This window comes from Zonotrichia albicollis, chromosome 13 (assembly GCF_047830755.1).
Source record: "Zonotrichia albicollis isolate bZonAlb1 chromosome 13, bZonAlb1.hap1, whole genome shotgun sequence".
Taxonomy (NCBI): domain Eukaryota; kingdom Metazoa; phylum Chordata; class Aves; order Passeriformes; family Passerellidae; genus Zonotrichia; species Zonotrichia albicollis.
This window is the reverse complement of record NC_133831.1, coordinates 6,092,589-6,111,097: the sequence shown is the minus strand read 5'-3', so window position 1 is coordinate 6,111,097 and position 18,509 is coordinate 6,092,589. Positions and strand designations below refer to the sequence as shown.

Genomic DNA, 18,509 nt, shown 5'->3' with positions numbered 1-18,509 from the left:
TTAATAACAAATCAAGTACCCGTTTTCATTAAGGAACATGTGTGTTTCTTAAGCAGCCATGGGAAGCCCCAATTCCAGACACTAATTTGTCAAGTGCTGTATTTGCACAAGGTTTTCCTTAATCCAGAGTGCAACACACAGCAATGCTTGTTCTGTGCAGCTTGCATATAAAATAAAATTAGGGGTTTTTGTGTTGATGTCACTCCCACATAATAAATCATCTGTGATCTGAATGTTTTGTAGTTCTTGCAAATGCCCTTGAGATAGGGATGGACTTTGCAGTCTCATGTGATGGAAGGAGGAGCCTATGTTCTTCTGGAGAGCCCCGCAGCACAGGTCCTGCAGCAGCTTTTGTTTATCTGCACAATGTGATGTGGGATATCTTTAAAGTAGACCAAATACTGGAGTGCAAGGAGGGAATCAATAGGGCTTCTGCAATGAGTGGGATTGACATTTGTAAAGTTGTTAGAAAACGCTGCAAACCATTAGAAAGAAAGGTGTCAATAATGTTTGTCATTTCAAAGGAAGGATTAAAGGAAAGGATTGAGGCTGTGTGATGCTCACCAGGAAGCTGGGGAGCCCCTCAGGTTGCAGAGTGGGAGACAGACAATGGAATAACAACACTTTCTGCCTGGGAAACTGTTGGGAGGTGCCATGAAATAATTATTTCTTATGCTCCTCTTAATCCACATTTTTAGCTTTGTCCATACTATTGCATGCCTGTCCTAATCAGCCAGTGAGCCTCAGGATATGGATTTTTTACCTGGGGGGCTCCAGAGTGTGGGGAGGTGCCCATGGCTGTGCTGTGGCATCCAGAGCAGAGGGATGCTGCTGGCAGGAGAGAAATGACAGCAGGGCATTGTCTGAATGCTGAGCTCTGCTTTTCCCACCTTCTCTTGGCAAATTTGATTTTGGGATTCTCTCTGCAAAGGGAAAACCCTACTCAGCAATAATCAATCAATTTACTATACAAGGCCAAGGCTAAAACTTCACAAAATAAAGTTGGTTTAAAACCCTTTTTTTAGACCAACATCTCTGTTCAGGTCACTTGGTCCTTCTGAAACAATACCAAGATGCAGAAAAGTTCATATAAAGAAGCAGGTAGAAAATCCCTGATTCTTCAACCTGCTGTGTTTCCAATAAGGAGGACAAGGTTTTCCAGAAATACAGGGCTCACAGAGGAGTCACTGGGGTAAATTAATGTTTAATTATAGCTGCTTTTGGGTAGTGATAGAAAAATTATGTTTGCCACACATCTCTATTTTATAATTTTGCTGTAAAATTATCACAACACCCTCCTGTGGTTTCCCAGCTGTATATGTGTGACCCTGCAAAGACAAATTCAAAGACATCATGTAATGTGATGCCTGTAAGCCTGGAAACTGTGAGGATGTGCTGTTGGTGCTGCTGTTTGCTCTGCCCTGTTCCCAGCACAAAGGAAGAACTGATTGCTTCTCTAAATTTTTTCTTGGCTCTCTCCCTTCCTTGTCATTGATAAAGGTGTATCAGGAATTCCTTGAGCCATTTCTTACTCATCACAAAACTCTGCATTTTCTCCTTTAAAACAAATTAAATAAAATGAGTGGGATTCTCTCCTTTAACTGATATGCTCCAGCCTGAATAGCTCCATTTCAATATTAGGTAAAATGTACCTCAGGTAAGAGCTGGGCTTCTTGGCACCCTCTGGCCGAGGGAAGGGGCTGCCAGCACCCAATAAAATGAGAATTTCCCACGAGAGGTGTCTTTTTCCTTTTTCCACTGAGGGCCTCACAGATATGCAGGGTCTGAAACCAGGATTCCTAGCAGACGCTAAAGTTAGATGGGACAAGTCCTGGCCTTTACACATAAATTAATTTGCTATGGACTTGATTGGGATGAGGATTTCATTCCATTTGTCAGGCTTTTCATGTTTCACATTGATTTTTATTTATAGTTTCATTTTAACAGATGAAACTTAAGGCAGGATAAATAGGCACCCTAGGAATTCTGTTAGTGGCACTTTGAGATTCTTAATAGGGACAAGAGCTATTGCAGTGAGGACTGAAAAGTTTGATATTCAAATAGTGTCCAAATTAAATAGTTTTCCACTGCACTCTTTCTTGTCTGAGTGAAGTGCCTGAAGTAAGCAATGAATATTTGAAATGCAGGCACAAGCAACTGATAAGAAAAATACAATTACAACTAGCCCTAAAGATACTGCACTTAAAGGGGGATCACACTTATGTGCATTTAGAAGACAATATTAATAAAACACTTAAAATAACTTCATATTAGGGAATTAGGCTGTTATTTTTTAATGAAACTCTGGGGCCATTTTATGCAGACAGCGTTACGTTTTATTCATATAATAGAAATCCAGATAAAACAATCACATTTCTTTAGTAACTGGAAGCTGTGAATTTTAACAATAGCATTAATGCTTTTAGATAACTGAAGAGCGGACTTAATAAACTGTAAAAACTTTCCATTGAGGAGCTAAAGAGCCCCCGTAGTTCAGAGTGCACCCTCTCCTTGTGGCAGCACCATCTTGGGACAGCTGAGTTCGCCAGGGCCTTGTCCTGGCCCTCCTCCCCAAATCTCTTTCTAAATCCTTCCCCATCTCTGTCCTGCCCCTCTGAGCTTGGCCCTCCTCCCCAAATCCCATTCCCAATCCATCCCCATGTCTGTCCTACCCCTCTGTCCCAGATCTCATTCCTAATCCATCGCCATCTCTGTCCTGCCCCACAGAGGCCTGAGCCGCCCTGTGTTGGTGGGATGGGGCAGGAGTGACCCCAACTCTCCTCCCAGCTTGAGCAGGGTGTGGGAGCTGAGCTTGGGACACCAACAGCCCACTCCTGTTTCTCCCTAGATTTGCAATTTTATCTCCTTGCTGCCTTTTTCTTGGCCATTATTTTCCAACTCCCAGCAGGAAGAAGGAGCCTCATTGCCATGGGGCTGCCCTCTGCTCTTTCTGGGCTTTAACCATCCATTCCTATGACCAAATCTCAGAGCACTTATTTTTATTTTTTATTCAACTATTTGGTTGCATTTTATTCCTATTTCTGGCTGTTTGGAGCAGTTTTTGATCCTGTTTTCTTACTTTTTTTCCACCAACCCTTTATTATGTAGAAGTGCCCGAGATCTCTGCAGGTACTGCTTCCTTTCCACTTGTGCAAAGGAATTTAGATGCCCATTTTTTTGTTGCCATGGCATGAACAAGTCTGATCAAGAAGTTTAATCAGATTTTCAAACTCTTTCAGCTGAGAAGTTAATTAAAAGAAAAAACCGCACAGCTTAGAGATTCCCCCAAATCATTCAATGTTGATTGGAGATACTGCTCAGAACTTAAAGTTTATGCTTGACTTCATTAAAAACAGTACTTGATGTCACTTTACTCAGTGTCCCTGTGAAAACCACAGTCATTGTAGAAGGAAAATGCATCAGCATTTGGTCTTTGGGGTTTGGGTTTTTTCAAAGTTTCTGTGCAGTGGGTTGGATAGCTGCTTCTTGCCATATAAGTTCATTTAAAATTGTGATTATTGCAAATTGTGTATTGTTTTCTTCTTTAAGAATAAGTGTAGGAATATGAAACTTCTTAGTGGATAAGTTTTGGAAGTGCAGTGAGAATATTGTCAAAAGTACTGTTGTTATTTGTTCACCAACACTGAGAGGTTTTGCTGCTTTTTTGTATACACATCACAAATGTTTCCTTTCATTTTTTTGTGTAAACTGCCAGTAAATCTCTTCCACACAGAAATTGGGTGGGTTTCAGTTACTTTTGATTTGCATTTTCATTTTCATGGAAGGAAGCAGTAACCCCCAAACCAGCCCCACCCCAGGAGCCCACCCTTGCTCTCTCTGTGGGATTGACGTTGGTTAACCACTCGCTGCTGTTACCAAACACCACATTTACAACATCATCATTTGTGAGCTACTTTGTGGTGGGAGAACGTGAGAGAAGCACAGGGAGGGATTGTAAAACACGGATGTAGAAAGATGTTATGTCATTGTTCTCCAGCCCTGGAAATCCTGCACCCTCATTTTTCTTTATTAGCGTGACAAATAACGTTCCAGTCAAATCGGTGAGCAGAGAACCCCTGAGTTCTCATGGTCCTTGTGTGGGGCAGGGGAGTTGTGGTTTTGCATACCTCTAATTTGTATCAGCACCTTCCCTTCATGTTTGCAAATCAGGAGGTTAAGCCCCTGCATTTATACCTTGCAACAAAAATTTAGCAGTTGGGCATCGACAGCACAACCATGATTGCCTCCAGAAGAAAGGAGGAAATAATTTCATTTAAAGTTATATTTTTATATTTTCTTTTTTTTTTTTTTTTTTTTTTTCTGAAGCCTTCAAAGATCTGCTGTGAGCGTGGCTATTGAGGTAAGGGTGCCCCAAACATTAGTTCTAACATAAACAGGAGAGTAGCAGCATCTCAGAGGAAGTGGTTGTGTGTTCTTGGCCTTGTGCTGAGGGTTTCTTCTTTTTCCATAGCTGAGCAATTCTGTTTCATTTTCTACTCTGTGTTGGCATTTGCTGCAATTGCCAACATCTATATCTCAAGGCTGATGACATCCACAGACCTGCCTGCACCATCCAGCAAGCTACATTTTGAAAACTCCTTTTGAACCTACTTTCAGTGACATTGGGAAAAGAAATTTGTGGGAGGATGGAGAGAGGAGGAGAGACTGCTGCTGAGGGCAGTTCTATCCTTTTCTTTTCTCCTTATTATTTTTTTTCCCATTTTGGGTCTGACATATCTCTTTGCCAAGACCACAGTTACTTGTTTGAGTAAGAAATAACATCTAAATGGAGCAATTGATTTGTGGATATCATACAAATTTGTTTTATGGTATTACAAATGACTTTAGGGCCATCAACACAGTAAGTGCTATATTAGCAGCTTTAGCTGCTTTCCAAAACCTGCTACAAAATTTGAATGGAGGCAATAAATTGATACTCCTTGCTAGTTTTTGCTGTGGCCTATGGTGTAGCTGTCCAGTGAATAAGTGAATGACATATTGTTAATCTATGTACATCAGGAAGACAAAATATTGGGGTTTATTATCCAGTGTTCTGTTTATCCATGCCTTCCTCTCACTTCCTACCTGCCATCTCCAGCACATGGCACAGCACCACAGCTCTAGGCAATAAGATTTGCCCAGTGTCCAGCACCCTGGATTGCTGAACTTCAGGCATCCTGGGCAATGTAGGTACAGAGCAGCTTCACTTTGCCATTTCCTGTTGCATAGAGTTTATTTGTGCACAAGTTAAGCAAAAATCAGAATTAAAAGCCTCATTTGGCATGATTCTAGAAATACAAGCTCTTGGGGAATTTTTTTTTTTTTTTTGTGATGGTGGGAAAGGGAATTTATTGGAGATTTTCTGCTGTAAAAATTTGTCTTCAGAGACTGCCCTGACTGTTGGACTCCAGAAGTTTTTGGGTATGTGTGCTGACAGGGTGGCCCCAAAGGTGCAGGAGGGAGTTAGAGCACCCAAGAGGCACCGACCTCTGTCTGCTCCCAGTTAATCCTCTGGGATTGCTGGGGTCCAAAGGCTGGATTTCCCAATTGGCTTTTTATCTGTGCTCCCTGCTCCTGTGGGATGCAGCTCCTGGGCTGCTTTTGGCTGGGCAGGAACTAGCAGGGAGAGATGCATTTTCCCCTCAAAGGTGGAGTTTCTAACTTTATGCAAACAGTGGTTAATCTTTCCAAAAGGGTAGATTTATAGCCTGGCTTCTAAGCATTTGAATTCATTGTTACAGCTAATGGACATCTCATATTGTCTTAAATCATTGGCTCCTCAGTGTGCCAAATAGTAATAGGAACCTTAGAGCTACCCTAATTTGGCACCTATGTTTCAAATCACTTGCCAGAGGAACTTGGAGGGGGGAAGAAAGATCAATTGAAATGTTTTTCCGAGTGCTTTCCCTGTGAAATGCTTGGCAGGGCTTGAACTCCTGAATATCATATGCAGGCTTAATATTAGTTTCCTGCTTCATGCTACATGGTTACTTTTCCATGTTAAATAAATTTGTCTAATTTACCACAGACGGAGATAAATATTGATTTGGTAAGCAAATGAAAAAATATGTTATGGGCAGGCTGAACTTCTGTCAGTCTGACACCAGTGTTGTGCTGGATGTAATGCAATAGTTGACTCTGTTAATGATCTCCTGTAGCAGTTATTGCTGTGTAAGGTATGGCCAGTGCCTTTCCATGGTGTGATTTATGGATCTATCTCCACATTTACATAAGCAGCCTCCTCCCCCTGCACGTGCCAGTGGCATATCTCACTGTATCTCATTTCCTCTTGTGGGAGAAATTATTGGGTGAGGAGTTAACCCCTGTGAGTGCTGAGACCTCCACTCTTGGCTGCTGCCTGGTCATGGCACACACACACACCTTGGTGGAACCCAGAGAGAACATCCTGTGGCTCTGATTCCAAATGTTGAAACCTTCTGATCCTGCCCAAGACCAGCTTGCTTTGGGGCAGCTGCTCTGGAGAAGGATGGAAGGGCTCTGCTGTCCCTCTGTGAGTCATTCATTCAGCACCTGCCTCACTCCAGCGCCTCTTGCACGCTGCAGAATCACAATTCTCAGCCCATTTCATGATAACAGGCACGGGGATTTTAATGCTGAAAAAAAGGTCTGAAGAATTTGGGCTTTAATATGATAATCTGAGAAATTTTGCAGGAAACCCATGATTATCTTGCCCAGCACTCATTCTTTGACAGCATAGACTTTTTCCTATTTAAGAAAGACCTTTTCTTTGTTCTAGGAAAATACCAAGGTGATCATTGCACTGTATGGCAGATTTTTCTCTTGGAAAAACTGTCTTGCACATGATTAACTTTATGGTACATAATAGAGAGAAAGCTGCAAGGTGATGGTTAATGGCATTTGAAAAGCCATTGTTAACCTCAGCTTATAGAGATTTACAGGAATTGCTTAATATAATCAATATGCTGATTACATTGTAATAAATAAGTGGTTATGAATATCAGTTCTTCTGAGGAATAGGCAAATATTTAATATATGTATCTGAAAATGTTCCACCTCCCTCTTCTATGTTTATAAAAATGAGTTCATTTAGCAAGTAATTTTTCTACTGAAAAGGAGATTTTTTTTTCTCCCTTGTATGAAAGTTTTCCCAGTGTAGTCTGTGTGTGCAGATCTATATATACACACAGGGATGTGTGTTTGTGTATGTCTCTATATTTTTGTATACATAGTTCATTTCCCATACCATTTTAATGATTGTGCGGGTGGCTGAAGAGAGCAGAGATGAATGATAAAGCAATGTGGGAAAATGCAAGTATGACACACTGGGGAAAACAATGAAAGGACATGAACACTGGAAAAAAAGAAAAAAACAAAAAGTAAAAAATAAATGAGAGAAGCATCAGAAGCACCAGGAGTGAAGTGGTTAAGGAGGCTGCCACAGCAGGAAGCGGGCACAGCTCTGTTTGCAGTGCGCTCATGGGAACCGGGTTGGAAAGTGTTGTGGTAAAAGTGTGTGGAAAAAAAAAGAGAAACATGAATTGAGCTATAAATATCTGGTTTTCTTTGAAGTTTTGTGACCAACAATTAATGTTACTGGAAATCTCATAAAAAAGTTGTTGTTTTATAAACTCTGGTTTGGCTGAATGAGGCAAAGTAGGGAGGATATTAGCTCATCTCCAAAGGCAGCATCTGTACACTGATTTTTGAGCTCCTGTAGCAGGTACAGAGTAAGTGTAGAATGAAGTCTTGTGTTCCTTTCCTCTGCTAGGGTTGCTGGCTGCAGAAGTGTATTTAAAATGACATAAAGTAAAGAAAGGTTTATCTGTAAGGACAGTGTCTATATGTCACATGTCCTTTAGTGAAAATGAGAGGAACATCTATATTCTGGTTTTGTCTACACTCTTTAAAATCAGACCTCTTACAAGAAATTAACTCTAAAACAACAGGCTGCTGTCTAGCCTATTTTTCTTTTTCGCAGATTAAAAATCCAATAATGAGCAGTAGTCCAATAAATGCATCTGAAGATCACAAATTATTTTTTGGGATTTATCTGTAAATAAAGTGATTATTATTTTCTCTAAAAAAAAGACCACTATAGTGATTTTTTTTTTCTCCAGTAAATCCCTAGCTGTTATATTCCAGTTAGTTGTCATATTCTCTCTGTATGGGAGAGATGCCATTATCAGTGAATATGATCATATTTAAAGCTGGTAATGATATTGAAAACTGCAGATTCCAAAGAAGTAATATCCATCCTCTCCACATCAAGCAATTAGGTGGGTCTGTTTCAACAGCTGCAGTTGGTCATTTTGGTGGCTTCCATTTATTGAGCAGGTTTTGCCTCAAAGTGTTTTACAAACTTAAGGGTGCTCATTCTAAAGCTGTGCTGAGATGTGTGTGCAGCTCATGAGTGCCATTAGCACAGTGCAGCTCTCAGGTGGCACCACAAATTCTATCATGGGCAGTAGTGTGTTTCCAGCACCTCTTTTAGCTTGATATTTGTCCAACCCACATTTCCTGGAAAGGAATGACAGATTGTGCTGCTTGGTGTAGTGTATCATCATGATCTTGGTCCTTTCTGGAAGTTTTTTCCCACATGTGGGTGTGACAGTGTTCACAGGGGTCCGAGGGTGAGGGAAGAGACGAGGATCTGACTCCATGTTTCAGAAGGCTTGATTTATTATTTTATGATATATATTATATTAAAAATATACTAAAATAAGAGAAGAAAGGATTTCATCAGAAGGCTGGCTAAGAATAGAAAAAGAAGTAATTATAACAAAGGCTTGTGGCTCAGACAGAGAGTCTGAGCCAGCTCACTGTGATTGGCCATTAATTAGAAACAACTGCATGAGACCAATCACAGATGCATCTGTTGCATTCCACAGCAGCAGATAATCAGTGTTTACATTTTGTTCCTGAGGCCTCTCAGCTTCTCAGGAGAAAAAAATCCCAAGGAAAGGATTTTTCATAAAAGATGTCTGTGACATGTGGACACTCCTGTGTAAGGAAATGTGGGTAAGAGGTGTGGAGAACAAAAACATCCTGGTACCCCTGAGGGGACACCACCATCCCTGGAAGAATCTGTGGCCACTTGCTCAGCTCCTGTACTGTAATATGCTGGAAATAACTCAGATTTACAAACTCTTTGTAGGCACACCCTCTGCAGATCCACAAAGCAGGCAGGATGTGCAGGCTGGATGTGCTCCCATCAACCCAGAGCGATGCAGAGCTTTGCTTAGAAAAGCTGCCAGAACTGCCCTGCTCCTCCTCTGGCCTTGCCCTGTGCCAGCACACCTGTTCTGCCAAGGTGAGCAGTGCTTCAGGAGGTGAAACACCCCTGGGATCACAGGTTCTCTCTGTGTGTTGGTGCCCTGGTGTGCAGCTCCAGCCGAGCTCTGGGGCTCTTGTTGTGCAATCTTTTTGAATTGGCTGCACAACTGTCAGCAGCGTGTCCGTGTGAGTTTCTTCCTCCAGTGCTCATATTATTTGCTCTGGGGGCCCTTGTCAGCTCACATTCAGCTTGTTTGCAGACAAAAACTACCAGCAGGGAATGAGCTGTGATTGAAATTGAGATGCTGAGCTACTGTACAGGCTCTCTGTGAGACACGGCTGCTTTGTGTACAAGTGTCTGAGCTCTCTGGGACTGACTTTACTGTTGTTTAAATAAAATCCAGTTCTGATTGGTTTACTGAAAAGCTCTGCCTACCCTCAAGGCCCTGTTTTGCACTCAGATTATTAAAAAATTAGCTGGAGGCTGTGTTTGGAGTTTAATTCACTCCATCACTTTGCTTCATATGTAGACGTATTTCTCCCTACAGCTGCAATCTGCAAGAAGCAGCTTCAGAGCTGAGACATGCCATGGTCTCACTGAATCAGCCTGAAATACATGAAGACTGTAAATTTGAATCAAACTTCAGGAGAGAAAGAGAACTCCTTGAACCAATTTTTAGGTTCATTTTTCAATAGCTTCAGTGCTGTAAGACAGAACTGAGGGAAGGAAAATCAACCTGGGACTTTCTTCTAAACACTGCTGTCCTGTGGCACACCATTAAGTATAATAATTCTTCTATTGCTTTCTGCTTTTTTAGCAAAAGAAATCTTCAGAAGTCAGAGAGAGAGGAATTTGTATGGATTTGTATGGATTAAGGCCACTGGGACCATCGCAGTTGCCTTCGTTATGCCCAGATTTCTACCCTCAGTTATTGTTTTTTCTTGTGTTTTATTTTTTACCACATCACTTCTACCACAACATTGTACTGCTGACTTGTAAATGAAATGTATATTAGAATGAATCATCAGCACAGAAAAGTCCTAGGCTTTTTTGAATGCACCACTAAGCGCCTTATCTGCATCTAAATATCTTTACAAATCTGAGTCTTAGTGAGAAACTTAATGCTGCTTTATTCTGGCAAGCCCAGGATATAAATGCCCAGCACTCAAACTTTACTTTTGATTGAGGTTTCACACTCATGCAAATGCCTTACACTACCCTTAGGAAAGTGCTAATTTGATTTTCAGACAAAAGATTGTTCAGCTTCAGTATAGGTTTGAGAAGCAGCAGTGTTAAAAGAGGAAGAGGGCTTCGGTGCCACATCAGCCTCCCAGTAAGGTCATCCAGAACAATAAATGCAATATTATTTTTTAAAATTGATAAAATGAAGCTAAATTAGCATAGAGGGAGGTTTTATGTAGTTGTTCAGTTCTCTGCAATGTCTTGCACGTTTTGGTATGTCATTGTCAAAAATAAGTTTTTGTAAAGCTTCAAACATTGTTTCAGAAAGAAACAAAGACATTTCTTCCCAGAAATCCTGTGGTACGATGACTGCGAATTTCGTATGAAACAGAATTTGCATCAAGGAAATTTTGCTGTTTTTTCTGTCCACATGGCTGATGCTATCATGCTGAAAACATCATTGTAGAAATTACTCCAGATTATGATAAGCTTGATATGTTTGTGAAAAGGGTTATATGATGTGGTGTCCTCAATAACACGGATATGAGACTTGATGGTCCAGGAAGTCTCGTTCACTCCACATTTCCATGTCTTCAGCACAAAAAGAAAAAAATAAGGTGTTTGTTTTGTTAATCGTTAGGTAGCTAATCCAACTCAGCTATTTTGATTTCTAATCCTATCAGAGACAATGCCCTCTTTGCTCTGGAAAACAAATCACCCTCAATAGAAAATGCACCTCATTTGGCACTGAAAACAAGGCTTCAGACTAATTGAATTCCAAGAAATGTTAATACTATTTTTCTTCTATACTTGCAGAACAATATCTGAATTCTTGATGCTTGTCTTTGGTTTGCTCTTCATGGCTAATGCTAATGGCAGATTTGATGGAATAACAGCAGTGATCCTTTATGACAGATCTGTTTTGTATCTGGCCCTGAAGCTGCTCTTTCTCTGCATGTGCCACTGCACCCAAAGGCAGAAGGGCCAAGCAATTAGTACTTTTCCTAAGTAATAAATTAGTTCATCCAGTTCTGTGCACGATATAGTCATTATGTGGTGGAAAATCGAATCCATACTTTTGTTTCTGGTGGGCTGCAGTGGTATAATGAGCACTACGGGTGTTTTAATACCCTTTGTTTGCACTTGGAAAAACATAACACTCTCCCACTGAGAACCAGAAATCCTCTCGTGTTCCTGTGAACATGACATTCAAAAATGCAGCGTGAAGAGGTTTTGATGTTGGCAAGGAACATGGAAGAGGCATTTCACAACGTGCCACCACTATCCCAAGAAGAAAGGAACAGTGCTAATGCTGAAAACTTGCTCAGATGTGTTTAAATCTATGCAAAGGCATTTTCTGAGTATGAGATAATCAAGGTATAGTTTGCCTTTTAGAAACTTTGGGCAATTTAGCCATTTGTAAGTGCCCATTGTGTCACTTGTCCTCAGTGCAGGAGAACAAAACCCTTTCAGAGTCGTGCTCTGATAAGTGGAGAGTGATTGGGCTCTCCCAGACCTGGTTGTGTGATTGGGATCATGACAACTGAAGGTGCAGTTCCCATATCTTGTGTATCTCAAATTCTTCAGATATCCAAGTTAGTGAGAGGCTACGGAATTGTGGTAAACTGCCTGCCAAGGGAATATCAAAGTGGCCTAATGATTGACTCTTAATGGAGATATAGAGGTGGGTGTGTGATCATCAGACCCAAGGGGTCATCACCCTTCCTTCTCTTCAGTGTTTGTGTGAGAACATGTTAAATTTCTGGGCCAAAGGAACAGAGCCATGGATAATGCTGGGGGGAATACGTGGTTTGAGCTGCTTAATGCACTCTTGGATTGTCACCCTCATCTGAAAGGAGCCAACTTCTTTAATTAAAGTTAATGAAGATTGTCCTTTAATTCCCAGATGGCAGGAAGGGAATCAGAGCTCATGACAGTGCATCTTTGCATGGCCAACACTATTTAGCTACAAACACAGCTTAGAAACAGAATTTGTGACCTGGCCTGAACCATAACTCCTGCAGGCTGTGGGCTGTGTTCTGTACCAGGAGTAGGATGGATTTTATCCCAAAGAAACTACAGAAATGAACCCTTCATCTCAGAGAGCATTGCAGTTGTAAAGCCCTTAAAGCAGCAAAGGTTTCAGTTTCTTTAAGAGAGCATTCACAGTTTTAATTGTTTTAGAAATATAGGTAATAACTACATATCATGTATGGGAAAAATTAATTACTGAACAATTCTAGTGTAATCCATGTGATATGTCACATAATTCAGTCAGCTGAATATAGTGACCTGTTTTTAATAAAATAAATACAGGCTAGTCAATATGTAAATTAGCTAGTTAAAAATGTACACTAATGGATCATTAACCTCTCTTGAACTTGTGTTCTTAGTGAAAACCACATTAAATGAATGTAGGATTATGGCAATTGAGACCTGTTTAGGAAGAATCCCAGTAAGCACACTGAGCTGGGAGATACCTCAGCAGAGAAGCCAGGTGGGACCTGTAGCATTTCTCAAAGCACTTTAGGCTGTGGGAAACTGGGATGCGGCTCCATCTGGGCAGAGAGCTGTTGGAATGGTCTGGGACAGGGACAAGCACTTACAGTGAAAAAATGCTCATTTACTCCATCTCCACTTCCCTGCTGAAAAGGTGTCTTTGGCAAACACAAAAAGATTCTCCTTTCCTGTGTACCATTGCTGCTCTGCTCTAGAGAGGCTGTGCTCAGCTCCTCAAGGATGGAAAGGCTGAGAAGTTGGGTTTCTAAGAATCCCATGCTCTGGTGTACTCAGCCTTTAGCCAGCCTACCAAGCATAAACCATTTATTGCTTTAACCTGGCTTACAACTCTGTGTGCCCCTCTGCAGGAGCCAGCTCCCATCCCAAAATCCAGCTGGATTTATCCTCCCCAGAGAGGACCAAAGTGTCGTGGGGGACTGAGCATCCGGAGCCAACGTGTGAGTGTTGAGCTGCGAGGTGTTTGCATGGCACCTGCCCACGCACTGGCTCCAGCCATTGTTATCTGCCTTTCAATTTCACAAGCACAGGATTTTACCCCTAAAAATAGCTGCAAGGGAGCCATGCAGAGCCACAGCAAATAGGACTTCTTCAGGTGGCTTTGATCGCTATCTGCACTTGCGTGGGTTTAGAAGTTACAAAGTAGATTTTGGTATCAAACACACCTTGGGCTTTGGTAAGTGTCTCTGGAAGGAAACTGCCACGTGTCAGCAGGAGAGGATGTTAAACCTGGGCCACATTGCCAGCTGTATGCCAGTCCTTTGCAGCTAAGACATAGCTGAATTTGAAATCATCTGGGTAAGGCATCCAAAATGTAGTTATTTTTAACTAGAACAGTGCATTGTAAAACTGTGGCCCACTCTGCATTTAATTTTTCATATTTTTAAACACCCAATTCTTTTTATAATTTTTTCCTCTGTTTTAAAAGCAGAGCTTGAGATGGAATCGTGCCCCCTCAGCCATTTAGAACTGAAGCAGTGGGGACCACTAACTGTGGCTGGCTTTGCAGCTTTAACTGGCCTTTATTACCATAGCCATAAATAGCAAACCGCCCCAAATATTACAGGAGTTTTGTTGGCTTTAACCAATGAAGTAGAACAAGACCTCTGAATACCCCATTAGTTCCAGTGCTGTGCTTTGACGACTTTGCATTGGCAGCTCTTTTTCTATACAAGTCACTGGCCTCACCCGTGTCTCTTAACAAATACTGTTGACAGGCACCATTGCAATTTTTCTGCATGTTCTGACAGTTTAATTCAGTACCTCCTGGCTAAGCAGCCAGAGCCTGAGGGGGTAATTCAGCACCTTGGCATCACACTGCTGCAATTAAAATAATTAAGGGAGTTGGGATGGGCTTACAGAGCTTTCCGTCTTCTGCAGCCTTGTACAGAGAGTGCACTTTCCTATTCCCCCATGGAATGAATGCAGGAGCTTCCTTTACAATATGATGCAGTGATTTTTTTTTTTTTTTAAGAAGATGCTTATTTCCAGCCTCTATTTGCAAAGCTGTTTGCATTTATGCCTAACAACTTTTCTTTCTCTTCTTTTATACAACCCAATTTCCTCCTCCTTGCCTTAAATACAAGGGGACAAATACTTTACATTCCAGCTGTGTATTCTTTTGATTAAGAGAGGTGCATAACCCCTTGGCTGCATAATCTTAGTCAAATCATTCACTTTGGTGCTTAGTAAGGGCAACTAAGCATAGCTGTCTAAATTGGTAGGTCTCATTTCTCTTACTGAGAAGGAAGGAGGAATAGGAAAAATGAAAGCTGTTTTGTTCTATCTTTAGTGTTAAAGGCAAATAGAGGAGTCAGGCAGGGTTTTGTGCATGTGTGTGTATATATATATATATATGCATATATGTAATGTGTATGTACATAAAGAAAAGGTTTGTTGTTTTCTTTTGTTTATGTATCTCGTACTAAGTGCATTTATACTACCTGCACATATAAGAGTCCTGCAGAAACACGTTTTGCTGAGCTGTGTATCCCCTATCTCTCTAAACCAGGTGATATCCTGGTTTTACTGAATGGAAACCTCCCCTGACACATCTGGGCACTCGTTCCACCTGGGATTTCACCTTGTTCATGCTATAAGTGAACTCCAAAGGATGGAGATAAGCTTTTGAAAGGAGCTGTGATAAATATCAGCTGTGTGAAGTGAGCAGAAGTAGTGCGAGTCATGTTCAGCTCATCTGGTGCACGCAGGTATATCACACACTGATCTGAGCCCCCTTATCTGCTCCTGCTGCGTGTGTGCCTGCTGCAGCCTTTCCCTGGATAACTGGTATCAAGCTCAAAAAATGCTGCCCCTGTATTTTGTCAGACCCTGAGACATTAATCATGAGGAAAAAATAGTCAACAGTATTGTGAGAGATTTGTTCTGCGGGTTCAGGTCACGGGTTTTCTGCAGCTTGGGAGATCTGTGAGCAGAGTAAAACCTGTGGGGTAACCTGTTCATAGCAGGGCTGCTGAGCAGAGCCAGGCTCTGCCTTTGAGGCTTACCACCCCTAGCTGTGCCTAAACCCACTCCTCAGAGACATGGGCTGTCATAGGTGTCCAGTGCTATTTCTCTCTGCTCACTCAGTGATTTTTTATCCTCTTGGTTTCTGAGGCCAGGAAGAAAAGTGTGGTGGACATCAGCTCCAGCTGTCAGGGAGGGAGAAGGGCCATTCCCACTGACCACCTGGGAATTTGGCCAGCCAAAGCCTTGATGCCACATAAATGTCCCTTACAGTTTCCGGAGATTAGGAAGGGTAGCAGATTGTGGATGCACCAGGAGATGCCCTCTTGTCTGGTGACCGTGCAAGAGAAGTCTTTTTGTAATGCTCTTGCTCAGGTAGAGGGGAGGAAAATGACAGTTCCTCCTGTGGGGCCTTCCTGTTTCAGCTCATAGAATGGTTCGGATTAGAAGGAACCTTAAAGATTACCTTGTGCCATCTCTCTGCCATGGGCAGGGACACCTTCCACTGGATCAGTCGCTCAGAGCCCCATCCAGTCTGGCTCTGAGCACTCCCAACATTTGGGCATCAACACCTTCTCTGGGCAGCCTGTGCCAGGGCCTCATCACCCTCAGGTATAGGCTTGTATTTAATATTTTTTTGCCTTTGACAACACTGCTTTTCTGGTTTTGAAATGTGCTTATTCACACCTCAGGGGTGACCTGGTGGCTGCAGGATCTCAGGACAGGGGTGCAGCTCCTGTGTGTGATGTAGGTGCAGCCACGTGGCTTTGGCTCTGCTCCATAATCCCTGCTGCCTGTGTGCAGCACTGCTATGATGACAATAAAGGATTGGTGTCTTCAAAAGCTCCTAAACTCCTTCAAGCAATAAGTAAAAAAAAAAAAAAAAAAAAAAAAAAAAAAAAAAAAAAAAAAAAGGAGCATTTGATATAAATTTTTACGGCTGTTAAAGATTTTCTGTGGGTGGCTTACATGGCAATCTGACCCTTGCAGCACAGTCTGGTACCAAAATAAACCCTGGCAGAAACTTCTCTTTTTGTTGTTTACCTATTATATTGAACTAGCAGATATTTCAATTTAAAATGTCCCTTTTGAAGAGATGTGCACCTTGTTGTGCATTGGTGTGGGTTCTCCCAGCTGCAGCTGAGCAGCACCATCCTCTCAGCACTACCTGAGCACTCAGGTGGGACTGATGGGTTTCAGCTTTCAGTGCTTCACATCTGTCATGCAAATCTTTCAGGAGTGAGGGGGAAAGGGGAAGGAAGTGGGTTTTCAATTGGTATTTGTGAGGAAGTTCCTGATTACATGTACAAATGGGTTGTGCCCATCACTGCAGCCAAAGCACCTTAAATTGTTTGGGATAATGAGTATGTACAGTGCCCTGGCTGATTTACAGCTCTGTGGGGATGTTGCTTGTTCAGCCCTCAGCTGATGCTTAAGGATATTAAACTGTAGTGAGAGGGGGAGTTCTGATCCCAGAACATCTGCTCCACCCACAGCACATCCTTCCTACCCTGCCCCAGTGAAACATGTGGCCACTTCATGGATTTTCCTTGCATCTTGGCAAAGGTGTGCTTAGGAAGTGATACCCCTAGGCCTCACCTATTTCACTAGCAAAAATCTTTTGCTCATTTCCTGCATGCTGAGAAGCCTCCCTGATGTCAGCTGGTGATGCAGTGGAAAGAGCAAGAGTCATCTCCCATGTTCAGGCTGGGCCTTTCCTGTGCTCTCTTTCTCTCACTTCCAGGAAGGCTGCTGTGACTTTAAAACTGATTTTGCACAGCCTCTACCTCCAGTAGCTCAGCTGAAATAAGAGTGTCTCATGAGTTTAATGGATCAAACAGCGGTGATGGCTTTTATGGCTCTTTTTCACTTTAGGGCTAAGGGAAGAGAGAGCAGGCCAGGTTGGTTTTAAACTCAAGGATTTATGTTGTTAATCCTCCTGGCTAATTTTAATTTATAGGATCCTGATAAATTAATATGCAGTTGCTATTAAAACACAGAGAATGGTGTAAGGCAGGCATAAACAAGTCTTGTTCATTCTTAATTTATTTTCACCAATGGAGAATGTTAAATAAAATGAACACTGGGGCATTTCATGGGAAGTTTCGTTTTCATTATTCATCTTCAGATTTATGGACTTCATATAACAATTTTCCAAACATTTTGCCCTCTAATGAAAATCATGCTGAGAGTTTGAGGGTACTGAACACCCTGCAGAAGCAATAGTTGTAGTGTTCTTTTTTAACACAGATTTCAGGCTCACTCCTAGAGTGGGGATGACAAAGAAAACCCCTTGATTGGTTATTTTTAATGCTGTGAATTTAAGCATGTATTAAACTGAGAGGCTGACATCAATAGCATTGTGTGCATTTCTCTTTGAAGCTCTTGAGTGTGTTTAAGCCCTGCTTGGCACTTTACCAGCCCTGGGCTCTCTCTGGCAGAAATTGCGACAATCACGAAGAGGGTGAGTGTTTGTAAAATTATTTCTGTAGAGTGAGAAAATCACAGAGTTATGAGATGGTTCTGGAGCACACACACTGCCAGACATCCAGGGACATGTGCATTGCACGAATAAACAGCACCTGTACTTTCTGTAATTACAAGGTCAGGCGAAGCAGGATCTAAAATACATCAGATTGGATAAATAACATTTATTGTATAAGGGGAAAATTATGGTGAATCAGCATCTTCCCTTTAGGATACAGAGAGAAACGCCTGAGTCAGGACTGCACAAAGGTTCCTCACAGCTCTCCATGCTGCTGTGCCTGCCCCATCCAGGGCAGCTCAGAGCTTTGGGGAGGTGGAGAACTTGCTGGAAAGCTGTTGACAAATGAATAACACCCAGGGCGCAGGGCTCTGCCAGTGATTTTAAACCAGAAGTTAAATCTTCACACTGCCAGTATTTTCCCGCCTTTTTTTAATTTTTTTTTTCCATAAACCTCTGGTTTGAAGCAGTGTCTTCATTAACACTGAGAAAGTCTGACTATGAATAGTCCCAGAGTAAATGTGTTTCCCCATTAAGAGTGACTCTATCTTCTGTCAAATAGAAAATGGAGGCTGCTGGATTATTAATAAAATTGTTGTTACT

The 18,509-nt window shown here is 41.8% G+C and overlaps 1 protein-coding gene across 3 annotated transcripts in view; it reads left to right on the top strand.

Annotated features, from left to right (window-relative positions):
• Positions 1-18,509, top strand: part of WWOX (WW domain containing oxidoreductase) — a 474,241-nt gene that overhangs the window by 388,717 nt on the left and 67,015 nt on the right. The window contains exon 9 of one of the 3 annotated variants that reach the window (XM_074550819.1): positions 9,137-9,292. The exons of 1 other annotated variant lie outside the window; for it this stretch is intronic. In XM_074550819.1, coding sequence (XP_074406920.1) covers positions 9,137-9,292 — 156 coding nt within the window. Of the gene's footprint in view, positions 1-9,136; positions 9,293-13,305; positions 13,555-18,509 lie in introns of those variants that run through there. One more of the 3 variants, XM_074550820.1, reaches the window with a different exon arrangement.